General features: G+C 36.0%; 1 protein-coding gene across 4 annotated transcripts in view; it reads right to left on the reverse strand.

Moving 5' to 3' along the window:
• The window catches only part of BMP5 (bone morphogenetic protein 5), a 57,398-nt gene extending 44,515 nt beyond the window's left edge, over positions 1–12,883 (reverse strand). Inside the window, exons 1-2 of one of the 4 annotated variants that reach the window (XM_038133688.1) lie at positions 12,394–12,883; positions 11,596–11,963 (exon numbers count right to left, since the gene is read on the reverse strand). In XM_038133688.1, coding sequence (XP_037989616.1) covers positions 11,596–11,963; positions 12,394–12,401 — 376 coding nt within the window. In that variant the 5' untranslated portion in view covers positions 12,402–12,883. Of the gene's footprint in view, positions 1–11,595 lie in introns of all 4 variants that reach the window. The other 3 variants (XM_038133687.1, XM_038133689.1, XM_038133686.1) reach the window with 3 other exon arrangements.
• Positions 12,884–13,290: the final 407 nt, after the last annotated feature.

Consider the following 13,290-nt stretch of genomic DNA (forward strand, 5'->3'; position numbering starts at 1 on the left):
AGGTCTCCCATGCACACACACATCCTAATAAGGACAGCGTTTGTATTTCACATTTATAAGGAATACATAAAAATATGGAAGAAGCAGAACACAACTGCTGGGCAATCAAAATATTGGCAATATGCTGTCAATCCTAATGACATTACTCTCTTCATTCTGAGCCAATGAATTGCAGCATGAACTTGAACTAATCGACTTCAAGATTAGCTCTGTTGGCCAGAGCATGGTGCTAATATGACTAAGGCTGGGGTTCAATCCCCATATAGGCCATTAATCACTTAAGAGGCACTTCATTCTTGTGAGTCCCTTTCACCTCTGAATATTCTGTGATCTGTGTCTTATAATTCACTCCAGAGCACCAATTGCCTCTGGATTTTGCATTAACACATATCTATATTTCTATAGAAAAATATATATGTACATATATTTTATAAAATTAGAATATATATTTAAGATATACTTATTTAAATTAAAAATTTTATATATCTAAAAATGTTTGCCTTGTAAATGTAATCTCATTATTATATACAGCCTCATTAAACATGATTATTAATTCAATACTTTAAGAAGTGATGAAAAAGAATTACCTTTTGAAGAACCATAGTTGATATCTATAGGATATGATATAGGAGATAACCAAAGAATTAAAGAAAAGATGAAACTTTATTCCTAAATAATATTCCTAAGTAATTTTAAATTACTGTGATATACAATACTGTGTAGTGTCACATTATGCTAGCTCTCAAAACTCTGAAAAATATATCAGAACTCCCGGAATGTCATCATATTTAACTGTATGTTTTCAGGTATATTTTTTACTGCTTAACACCCAAGAGAATTTAAACATTGTGATCTTTTGAATACCTTACTATGACATCCAGCAAATTCTGTCTTTTATTTTTAATCACATAAGCTTGTAATTTAAATCAATACACAAAAAATATTTAACTGTGTAAAACTAATTGTGTTAAACTATAGGTTTAACCTTTGCTACATGAAAGACAGTACAGTTTTAGCTTTCACAATAGTGTTCAGTTCACAGTGACAACCATGGGCAGTCCTGCATCAGCCAAAGAGCTCACAGCACAGCTCTAAGTAACTTATCTTTTTTATCTAGAATTTGACTCATACTGTATGATAAATCATTGAAATAATGCCATAATGATATGCAATTAACCACTACAAACAATTAGTTTTTTATAGCACTTCATTCTGCAAGAAGCCTATTGATCATAGTTATAATAAAACAAACTTGGAGGTGTATTCTTTTGCCTTGCCTTAAAATTTTGGGACTAGATTTTCATCTTGTAATGGTAATTTTATAGCTTCTATTCCCTTTTTACTTAATGTATTTCAGGAAATTGAGTTTACTACAAATTGGTGGAAAGTAAGCTAAGGAACAGCAACAGAAAAAGACACACACACACACACACACACACACACACACACACACATATATATATGTATTTTATCACTAGTAAGAAGAGACGTGAAATGGTCAATGTCATGTGTTTCAAAAGTCATCAACTATATGAAAAGCATTGCAAAATAAAAAGTGCTTGAAGTTACTTTCTGAGCCTTTAGACTGACCATTTTCAAGAACTGCAGCTCTTTCTGGATGTTGATTTGTTTTCATTTTTGTTTTTCTGCAGCTGCAGGGGATAATTGCTGATCTTTGATGAAACCTTAGATGTGCTCATAAATCATCAATGCACAGAAAATCTCATAACAAATATTATGTAAGCCTCAAAAAACTCAAGAGAACTGGCAATTTTATGGAAGCACAAGAAACTGAAATTTTTGAAAACTACAGAAATATCATGGAAACAGAGGATACTGTCTTTTATCTCATCAGATATGAATTTCTGCCCTTGCAGTACAGTTGATATCTCAGTCCTTTCTTGATCTCTTTGGAGAAACATCCAAGCTGTCAGTCAGAGGAGAAGCCCTTCTCCAAACAAAAAAAAAAAAATTGTGATTTTATTCACAGAAGTACCAATGATCCTAAATGGAAAAGGACTGGTGTAAGGATCTAATTTGGCCATTGACTGGACAAACCACAGCTCTCATCAGCCTCACTACAAGACTACTCAGCACCTCATACCACTGAATTCTGCTGCCGTTTTAGTCTTCAGGTCTTTGGAGCAGATCCATAAACTCGCCTCCTTATTTCAAAATGTTACAACAGGATGTAATTAAGTACAATTAACAAGGAGGTCAAATGGTCATCTGATAAACACTGGTCCAAACAGGCAGCTTGAAAGGTCAGGGCTGTTAAAGCCACATAGTATTGATGGGAAAGAATATTATGATTTAAGGGGGAAAAAATTCAAGTGACTAAAACTGAAGAGATTTACATGCTTTCTATATTACATACACAAAGCCATGCACACAGACTGATATGCATGCGCACATGACTCGGAGAGACAGAAACCTATATTCTGAGAACAAGAGCTAAGCTAGCCACACTTCCTCTCTTCATTACACCAGAACACAAATCTCAGTTTTGGTGCTTAAATTCCAGTGCCTCTTTCTCATTTTCATTATTTTGTAAACCGTGTTTTAAGAATAGCAAACTTGTTGCCTTTATAGAAGAACCTTTTTAGCCCTTTCTAAAATAACATCTAAGATCACCATGATGAAATGCAAGGTGTTGTGAGGCTTTTAGGAGCAAAGTATTTTACAGAGCACACAGCCAGAGTAAAACACAAGAAGAAAGCTCTAACAGACCTCTGCAACATCAAAGAATGACAATGCACAGAGGAGAAAATGAACACAGAAGTGTTTGCCCATCCTCATTTTATGGACTGGAAAACAGAGGCACACTGTCTTCATTCTCTATCTGAGGCTCTTCAGGATTTTCCTATTAGGTTGCTCTGATATTTCACTCTCTGACTCAGCTGGGGGTGGGACTGACTCACTGCAAAACCTTTGCATACATTTGATTCTCATGTATGAGGCAGCAAGGTAACCTGGTCAGGAGCAGCAGATTAACCTTTGGGATCACTGGCGTGTTATGACTTGTAGTTTTTCACAAATATTCCAGCTGAGCTAACCTTGCTAGAGGTTCCTGCTGGATCTCCACCATCCTAAGTGACCCCGAAGACTACAGCTGTTATGGAATTGTACACTGGGTTTGGACTTGCTCCCACAGCAGTATCATCCACACTACTGTTCTCCCACTCTTTCGATTTCTCAGCTTGTGTTTTTGAAAACTGTGCCACCAGAATCCCATGGCTCTAGGCACCAGATACCATCAGATACCATCTGCCCACTGCTCCAAAATCAGAGTCCCTGCTCATTCAGTGTCCCTGCTCTTTCTTTTTCTAAGGCCTAGAACAAAACAGATATAGGGTTTTTTTTCCAGAATTTTATTCTGTGTCAGAACAGAATTTAACACCTCTACATCCAAAAACGATGCCATTCATAATTGAAAAAGTCCAATAAAATGAATTTTTTAATTTATTTTGCAGTAACTCATAGAGGCATGTGTATTTCCCCTACATTTTTGTTTTAAATGGGTATGGCTAGATAAATTGCTCTTAATTTACAATAATTACTCTGGAATAGGGGTAGGTTTTGGTAGTTTTACCAGATCATATGAATTTAACTTCATTAATTTGACTACAGTCAAATACCTGCAAATGAAAACAACAACAATTTCATTTAATTGACCCAGTCAACAAAGGGATATAATTACAGAATCATCAAAGTTGGAAAAGACCTTAAGGTTCTCATGAAGTCTGAATAAGTAATATTGTTAAGTCAGACAAAAATAAACCTTACAGAAATTTCAGTTGTACAAATTTCTTCCTCATCCTGACTCTCCTTGAATAAGAGAATTACGTCGAATTTTGCTTCTGCAAAGTCACTGGTTATTGGCTACAGATACATATCATGAACCAGCACTAGCTGTCCTGGATAGTTTTCTAGGCTCTGACTCATTAATAATTTTATAATAATGCCTCAGTTTGCCTTGAATTACAGTGGGAAAAAAGTAGAACCAAATTTTGGTGAGCTACCACATGTGCTTCATATACTATATGTGTATTAAGTGGTAAAGTAGTGGTTAATAAAGCCAGGTTCTGATCTATTGCACCAAAATAATTGCTCAAAAAGAGCTGGGAATTAAACACCAAAATTCACCTCTTGGAGCACCTCTCAATAACTGGGAAATTTCCGAGTGGAAAGTTGAGCTACAAAATCTTTCCTTTTCTGCTTTTATTACAGTCATGTTTTATATAGAAAAATATTCATAATTCAGTACAAAACACAAAACAGCTCTTGCTTGTTGTACCCCGCCCACAAACTTAAATAATGTAGTTGTCAGGGTTGACAAGTTCTGCCCGCTGTAGCATTTCTGTGTTTTATAGGAAATTTTAATCAGGGGTGTTTTTTTAGGAGATGAGCAAATAGGGAAACCCCATGGCCTAGCCAATAAATATGAACTTTAGGTGCAATGGAGCACTCATAAATATGACTCAGAACAAGGGGATTCATTGTTTCTCCTGACCCCTCTTAGCTGCTCCTCTGATCTCAACCTCTGTGTGCGTCATGGCAGCCCTCATCCTTTAACCTGCGGTTTTTAAAAGCGGCTTCTAAGTTATTTACGGCTGCAAACGTTAGTAGCCCGTCTGTGTACTCCTGGCACACACATACCGAAGGGTGGGGGGAGCTGCATTTTGTTTTGCAAGGATGAAGAGTTTTGCCTTGGAAGCCAAGTGCCTGGGGAGGCTGAGGTAGCTGCTCTGCCACAAGGGATTCAGGAGAAAAGTGCTCCCTTTGCCTTCAAGGCTTACCCAGAGAAGAAACCCACACCTGCGCTAATTTTGCCTTTCATTCGTACATTATCTCTCTTTATCATGCTCTTTGCTCTTTCTCCATCGACATTCACCTTCTCCCTACATGACTCTCCTACTGGCATGGGAAATGCTCTCAGTGCTGCAACATCATGCTCCACATGAGGCACAGAAAGCGGGACTAAATCTTCCAGCAATTTCTGCAGAGGCTGTTTCTCTGTTGAGAACCTTTCCCATGCCCAGCAGGTCTGTATCCAGCCCTGCACGTTGGCTGCTGCCTACTGGGAAGAGGGATGTCCTCCTAAAGCCCAGCCTGTGCTTTGCTGCTTTTCTGTCATGCCTGTTCTCATTCCTTCCCTCTCCATCTCCTGCACTGTCGCCTGGACTCACCACTTCTCAGCCTTTAATCCTTTCTACAGCCAAATGCCACTGACATAAAACTAAAGTTCAGTGACCCTGCCTAGGCAGCAGGGGTTAGAGACAAGGGAAAGGACAAGGAGGAGAGGATAGGGAAAAGTGTGGGAAATAATTATAAAGTCTGGTAGCAGCCAGAGCTCTCCTGAAGCCCTGGGGAGCCTTTCTTTAGCTGGAGGCTGCAATTGGCACTTCATAAACTGTTCATTCTCAGCTATGTGGAAACACCAGACGACACCTAGAATGATCAGACTGCAATCAATCATTTTTTTCCAAATTCTATTAGTTTGTGGGCCTATGAAAGCAAGCTAAATGGAACTGCCATGGCTAAAAAGAAAAGAGAAGGGAACTGCCCCTGTCATAATTACCCCCATAAGTCAGGCAGTAAGCAGGCAGGTAGCCACAGTAAAATTCTTTGCATAATTTAACAGTCAGAGAAAATAATAACAGGAGCAATAATTGTGGGAGATTACATAGATGCCAAAGTTGTTCAGTTATCTTAGAAAACAACCCAGAGTTTAGAGAGAGAACCAAGAGGCTCCCCATCCAATCCATGGCAGGATTCCTCCCCTAATACTCTCCACACAGAGATGTCTCTACAAGCCTGCCTCTTTCTCTTTCATGGTTAACTAGAGTCACTGCCAGATTGTGTTTTCCTGGGAAAATGTGCACTGTACAATACATACAATCCCCAAAACCCCACCCAAAGTCTGTGTTTAGTCTGGAAAGGAACACTTTTTAAAGAAGAAGCGGAACTGGGTCAGCCGTTCTTCCCAATGGGAAAAATATTAATAATAATATATATTTTTATATATCCATACATATATATAGCTTTTCGCCATGCACGTCTAACCATCTGCTAAATCAGTTTGTCTTCAGTTATCTGCAAATTCTTTCAAACCTGTCGGCAAGGAGAGTCAGACAGTTTTATACCCCAGTTAATGGAGAGCTTGACATTTTTTTGGCTGGGTAGATACAATAATTTACTTGGATTTAAAGTGTTAACTTTGGCAAAAAAATTAATTGACAGTTATAAAAACATTATTTTGTTAGATGATATTTATGGATCACACAAACCTATTTTGAGGTAGAGCCATATAGTTCTTAAGATTCATGTAACTTGAGAGATTTCAAAGGAAATATAAAGTATTTCAATATAAAACAACAAATGTGGTGTAATTCAGAAAAGGGATATGGAGAATATTTATTTCTAAAAATTAAAAGCGATCTCCAAAAACCTGCTCTGCCATTACACAAAAATTGGTTAAAACTCTAATGAATTGTAAGTATGGGTTGAGGATTTTTAGCTCATGTCATCCTGTGAGTAAAGACCTTTCATTCTAGAAACAAAAAAAGTATTTTGCAAAGAGTTGTCTTATTTGATTATAGAAAATTATTTCATAATTTAAAGTTATTTCTAATGCCTGACTGTACCAGGTCACATGAAATTCATTCAGTTCACTCACTGGGTGATAAAACTTTGAGGGGAAAAAAATCTTAGAATTTCAAGATGTCAAGTGGTGTCTACTTCAGATGAAAATTAAGTGAGACCTCCTTGATCCAATTTTCTCTAAATGTTCTGTAAAACAGTGAAAAACGGCACCTTATTGACTTGGGGTTGCCACTGAATAAAAGCTTCATAAATAGAATAAGAATAAAACCAGACATTTTCTCATTTTTTCTCAGTATTGCTCCAATTCCACAATGAAAGACAAGAGGTCTATTTGTAATTTAACAAGTTTTATCTCTGCAATAGCATCCCTCTGTTCAAGGCAAGATAATAGTGCTCTTTCCATCACTTCAGCTAAGGCTGTGTCAATATTTTCATTAGAAGCCTAAGTTTATACACTAAAACTGTACCACAGCCAAAGAAATTAATGTACAGTTAAAATTAAGACAGCAACATCTGAAATCCTGTGGAAAAGCAAGAAAATGTGCTCATTCCTGAGCTTTAGGAGAGAAGTTAATGATCCTGAGGCCTTTTTGCATGTATCCTTCAAACCCCTTCCTCAGCTCCTGGCATTTTATAGCTTAGCACTCCATATTCCTTGCTGATGATATGTTAGCTGTGAGTGGAAGGTTGTAGAAACTGAATTAGTTTAATTTAAGAAACGAGCTACCAAATATGCTCAGGGTCTAATTGCAGTAAGGAATCCTTTCTTTTTCATGTGTAACAAAAATATATTTTTACAGGTATTTGGTGTGGATTGATGTACTATAGGCTTCTCAAAGTAGCTGTAAAATTTGTTCTATACCATGTTAGCATTCTCCAGTGAACACAATGGCCTATAAATCTTTTGAATTTATGTATTTACTTAATGATTCATGTTTTAAAGAAGCATATAATCTGTAAAACAGTGTTCAAAGTTGGGATAGAGAAACTGCAGAAATATGAGCAGTCCTCTGTGCCTCAGACAAAATTTCCATTGATTTCAGTGTCTGATTTAAGAACTGAACACAGCACGCGTGGTTTCAAAATTATTCTAAGATTGTGGAATCATTCACATTGTCTGTGAAGAAGAAAAAATGTCTTTCTGGGATGCACTGGTTACTTTAAAAATTTCAGTAATTATTCTATCCTTCTTAGCACGTGTAGATCAGGGGTCACAAATTTTATTGTGATCTTCACATTCAAGTTTTTGAAATTAATTTTATATGCTAAAAAAGAAAACATAACAGAAGACCACAAAAGCAGATATGTATCTCTCATTTTAGGGAAGGTTCATATCATTTAGCAGGAAAATATGAAGAAAGCAAACAGGCTTGCTTAGTAAATGAAACAATCTGTTTGGAGAAAAATTAACAAATATGTAAAAAAATGAAAATACAGAGCATTTGAATGGCATGAGAAGGAACAGCTAAGTAAAGTGGATTTAATGACCACTTTGATGATAATGGAAGAATCAGTATTTGACATGTTTAAATACAGTTTACAAAAGGGCTGCTGTTTTTCTAAGCCTCATCCACGTAGATCTATTTTATTCAATCACCCTCTTTTTGTAAGAGATGAAGAGTGGGAACACTAACATTTATCTTAAAAAAGCCCTTCCCTAACTAAATTTTGAGTGAGCAAAAAAGTGAGTTGGACTGCATAAGTATTACTTGCCTGGTCTCTGGGGAATGGGGTATCCTATAGATGTCATTTTGGGAGACCAGCCAAAAAAGAAGATGCCAGAACGCTAAAGAGTCGAGGTTTTGTAATAATAAAAAAAAATAAAAATAATAGGATAAAAAAAACACCCAGTCAGGAAAACAAAGTTCTGAATTTGAAGGTGATATAATCAGATCTATGAAAACCCCAGTGTGTTTAGTGAAGGATTTATTCTTTGACTGCTGGACCAAACCCAGTTAACTCCTCTGTTACACTCATCAATATTTGTGGCAGGTTGCCAACACACACAGTCTTATACAAAACACAAGACAAGACAAAGTCTCTGTCTTGTTGTATCTTTCAAGAAAGAAAGAGATGGAAATTCTGATATAAATTCCAGTAGAAAGAGCAGGTGTTTACAATTTTAACTTCAGGAGAAGTAAATGCATTCTTATTTTTCTGCCTGGTTGCTTGAGAGAATTATGATTGCAGTTCCCTTGATATTATTTTCTAAATTTGTTTTTGAAAATAAGGTATTTGCAGCTCTGACAGGTCGGGTTTTTAATCAAAGTTAACATATTAGTTTAAATTTTTAATCTTTAATATTAATTTATTTGCTTTTGTCAATTTTTCCTTTATTTTTAATCTTATTCAGTATTTTCAATTCTTATGCTTAATAACTTCTATCCAACCTCTCAGCTACATATTTCTTGTTTCAATATATGCGTCTTAAATTGTTATAACTGGTACAACTATACACAAAAGTTTCAATTTAAAATATCATGATGATTAATAGAGTTTTATAATTACACATTATGTAATTAATGGTGTGCAAGTATGAACATGGTGAATACTATTTTCAGAGCAGATTTATTTGATGCAAGTTGTCTGGGGCTTCAATTCTAAATCCATTTGAATTATTACTGTGCTGCATCAGCATTTATTGATTTTAAGGTACAACATTAGCATTCACTTATCACTGCATATTTTTCCCCATTCTCCATTAAAAGAGCTTGCTCTCATCTGTCACAATCTCATACTGCATAAATCATATAAAATGGTTACTTGTTTCCATGATTTATTTTGTTTTTATGTTAATTATACTGAAACAGAGGATTGTTTAATAAAAATGTTGAAGCTAATCTATATTGGTCATCAATATTTTTTACGCATTTTACACCATGGAATGTGTGATACACCACAATATCCAACTTGTATGGAAGGGTATTTAAAGTGAATTAGGATTTAAACTAACTTAGAGCTGAAACACATTTTAATTTTACAGATGCCAAATCAAACCTGATATTTACACAGTATTTTAAGTTAAAGGTGTCTATTAATATTAATCACTAGAAAAATACAGCATCTCAGCCCCAGTTTTCACAGTTTTGAGACACAAGATAAGCTTTAGCTTCTCAGAATTACTTTCTTAAGGCAGCACTGGCATCCCAACAAAATTAGACAAATATTAGAAAATTCCTACCCAAGGTAAGACACTCAGTGGAAACCTGAGTTCTTCCAGTGAAGGTTTTTGTCTGGGAAAGCACAGTAGGATCAGCCTAGGACACATCTGACTCTGAAACATCAAAGACTTCTGCTCATTCACTGCAAGAAGTCCTATTGTAATCAAAGACATTTCTGAAATCAAAGGCTAGGTCCCATGTAAATAGTCCTCAGGGATGATGATGGAATGGTCCCCGATATATTTACAGAGGGTACTTCTCAGGATACACAAGGAAAATTTTTGCAGGATCAGTGCCTTGACTAATGTTAAGGATAAGAGCATTTCTGATTTTTCTGTATAACTTTGCTATTTTAAATTCAGCTGACTCCAGATGCTCTGGGTAAATCAAGGCATGCAATGTTAATTTAAAAGTAAGGCATGAGCAATATATAACTGTTGCCTAATGATAAGGAACACATATTAAAAAAAACCAGATTCCATTTCTTTCCTAACCTGCTATTTCCGGAGCAAAAACAACAAGCAAATGTATTTAGAGGTGTGGACATCTGTTACTTTTAAGAAAAAAGATCTCAGACTTGAACACCTCCCTGTCAGCCAAAAAACTAATGAAAAGTGGTTTTATTATTATGGCAAATAAACTCTAGAGTGTTACTTTCCTAGAATTTTAGTATTTGGAGAATTAGTATTTACTAAAAACCTGGTAGGCATAAAAAGTACAGAATGTGTGTTATAAAATGAAGGTATTTTGGAACATGTGCTGCTGTTAAAAAGTTTCTACAGAAAGTATTACCCTGGAAAACAAGAGTTCATCAGAATTTGTACCAGCTTATTGTGAAACTTCAAGTTTTCAATTGAATCTCTTGCTATTCCGGTCCAATAAGAAGTGGCTTTTTTAGCCAAATTTATGAGTCCTACAGCATTTCAAATACTTATAAAAATACTAAATGGATTTCTTGAATTATTTGCAGCTTTCTAGATGAGATTTAAGTTGTGCTTTAGTAAAGAAATCTGTAAATGCTTTTTTCTCCTACAATGCAACTGGCAAGCATGTTTATTACACTCAGAAGCCAATATAATTTCGTTTTATCAGGTTTTGTATCTGAATTTATATAATTTTCAAAAGCATTCTTTGCTTGCATGTTTCTGGTATTTAATACTCTACTTGTCATTTAATTTATTTATGACAGAGAAAATAAGAACCATTGTAGATTCTGAGCACCATAGCAGTATAATAAAACGCAGCCTGTTGTTATTAAATAGAAATAACAAAGGAACAGCAACAGATTATTTAAAATCCAGCCATTCAACTAAAAAGATAATAAAATTCTGACTCTTAACAACAGGAAATAAAAACACTAAATAACCTAAGAATTTTTTTAATGGTTTAATTTTCCTTTTTCATACCTTTCTAGCCTTTAAAATATTAACAACTGATGTTTGTTCATGTGTAAGCTTTAAGAAAACACTGAGGGAAATAACTGAGCAATAGGCATAAGTGTTTGATTTTTAGAGATTTAAAAAAAAGGAGTTAGTTGGCCTAAGGCTAGAATTTTCATTACATCAATGAAAGAAAGAAAACAGAAGCCAGCAGAGGGAAGTTATAGAAACTGACTTTATATAAACAGTGAGAAAAATCTTTTTCCATGGCCACCTACAATGTAGCTACTTTACCATCCGTATGATTTTTCTTTTACCAGTGGCACAGCAGCCTGGGCTCAATCCTGCTGTTTTAGAACAGGTTACAGTTCGGCTGAGAAGTTTGCCCTTCACAAGATCAGGCTAACAGTTTGTCAGAGAGAGCAAAAACAAAAAATATTTCCACGTACCTAAATTGACAAAGCTCATGACCATGTCAGCATCATTCAGAAAGTTGGTGTCGTGCAGGCTGGCTAAGGGAGGATTCTGTGTGGTCAGGGGGGTCATGCGTGATAATTGTATTCTCCGCGAATATCCATTTGGAGAGGCAGGGTATCCTTTTCGTATCCCTCTGCTCTCCCCTGCCATTGATCCCTTTAGTGAATACTCCAGCTCCTCAGAATCCTCTTCATTTGTCATGGCATTATACAGGTCCAGCATGAAGAGGGGTGCAGAAGAAGCCTGCTTTCCTGGTGAAAATGGTCTGGGTCTGTGAGGTAAACCCAGGATAGAGAGAATCTCTCTCTGAATCTCCCTTCTCTCATGGTTCCGCAGCCTCCTGTAAATAAAACTTGAATGGACATGATTGTCTCCTAAACCTCCCTGTGCGTGACCCACCAGAACCCAGCAATTCCAGAGCAAGCCCACGAAAGCTTTGAGCGCAGTTAGGTTCATCTTTGAAAAGAAAAAGAACAAGGAAAAAAAAAAAAAACAACAACTTTTCTCCTACTTGTTCTGAGTTCCTATGAGGTCTGCTTTCCCAGTAGTTGAAAAACAAAATTTACCTATTCTTCATGTCAATGTCATCTCTAAACGTAACATCGTAACATCTTTGGTGATTCCTCTCCCCCCACCCTGTTTAAATATTATGGAATGTGTCAGGTTGCAGTTATTTCTAAGAAAGCTGAAATTCAGACTTCCAATTTTCCAATGTTGTTATCGTTTTTTCTGCATTTATGGAGCAGAAGACCAGTATTTTGTCAGCTGACCTAGGCATTCCTATGTAAACCTTAGATAACCAGGTCTTTGGTGGGGAGTAGTATTAGCAAGAGATGTTCTTCTGACACATTGTAGTTCCCAGAGTTATCTTCCCTCGTTATTCTGAGTTCTTCGTACACCTTGCGCTCTTCCCAAGATAAAATCCTGAGTCACAGATTTGTCTTGATCTGTACCTTGGTGGTGTAACACATATTTGTCCAGCAGCCTGGAGATAACTTTAACATCTTTCAAATCTCTTGAGTGTAAAGTAATTCTAAAGCATGTACTAATCAAATTAATGTGTTGCCATGAATTTACTTGCAAAAAATAACCTTCTGTAAATCCATTCAACCCTTTTCAGCTTCTGAACTGTTATTTCCAACTGTAGCAGGCACAAATATAACAGCTCTCTTCAAGAGAGATCTAAAGACTAATGTAAGCACAACCCTGCTGGGAAAGAAGAGGCTTCTCATTGTAATTTGAAACGGGTATAGCAAGAAAGTCCTTAACCCTTCTCTTGCCAAATAGAGCTTTAAACCTTTCCCCCGTCTCTCAAATTTACAGTAATATACCTAATTTTGGCTAATGGCTGTTTTTTTCATAATAGCTTGTACAATCAATTTTAACTTTAACAATTTTAGGATAGATGGCGTAATATGGAAGCTCTTGTGAGTCTCATTATGAGTCTATGGTTTATTAAACCTGAGTAGGAAACTCTCGTAACAGACTAAAATAGCAACTCACTGATTCAAGGAAAGTTTATGTTTTAGGCAAATTTAGCAAACAAGGGTGAACTTTTTAATAAACTCTGTAGAAAATTTTGTAAGTGAGGCTTGATTCACTCTTTAAAAAACGTTGGGAATGCAATCTGAATGAAAACAAATTTATTCAGCAAGCAAGATTTCAAA

The sequence above is a fragment of the Motacilla alba genome, chromosome 3, assembly GCF_015832195.1.
Source record: "Motacilla alba alba isolate MOTALB_02 chromosome 3, Motacilla_alba_V1.0_pri, whole genome shotgun sequence".
Lineage (NCBI taxonomy): Eukaryota > Metazoa > Chordata > Aves > Passeriformes > Motacillidae > Motacilla > Motacilla alba.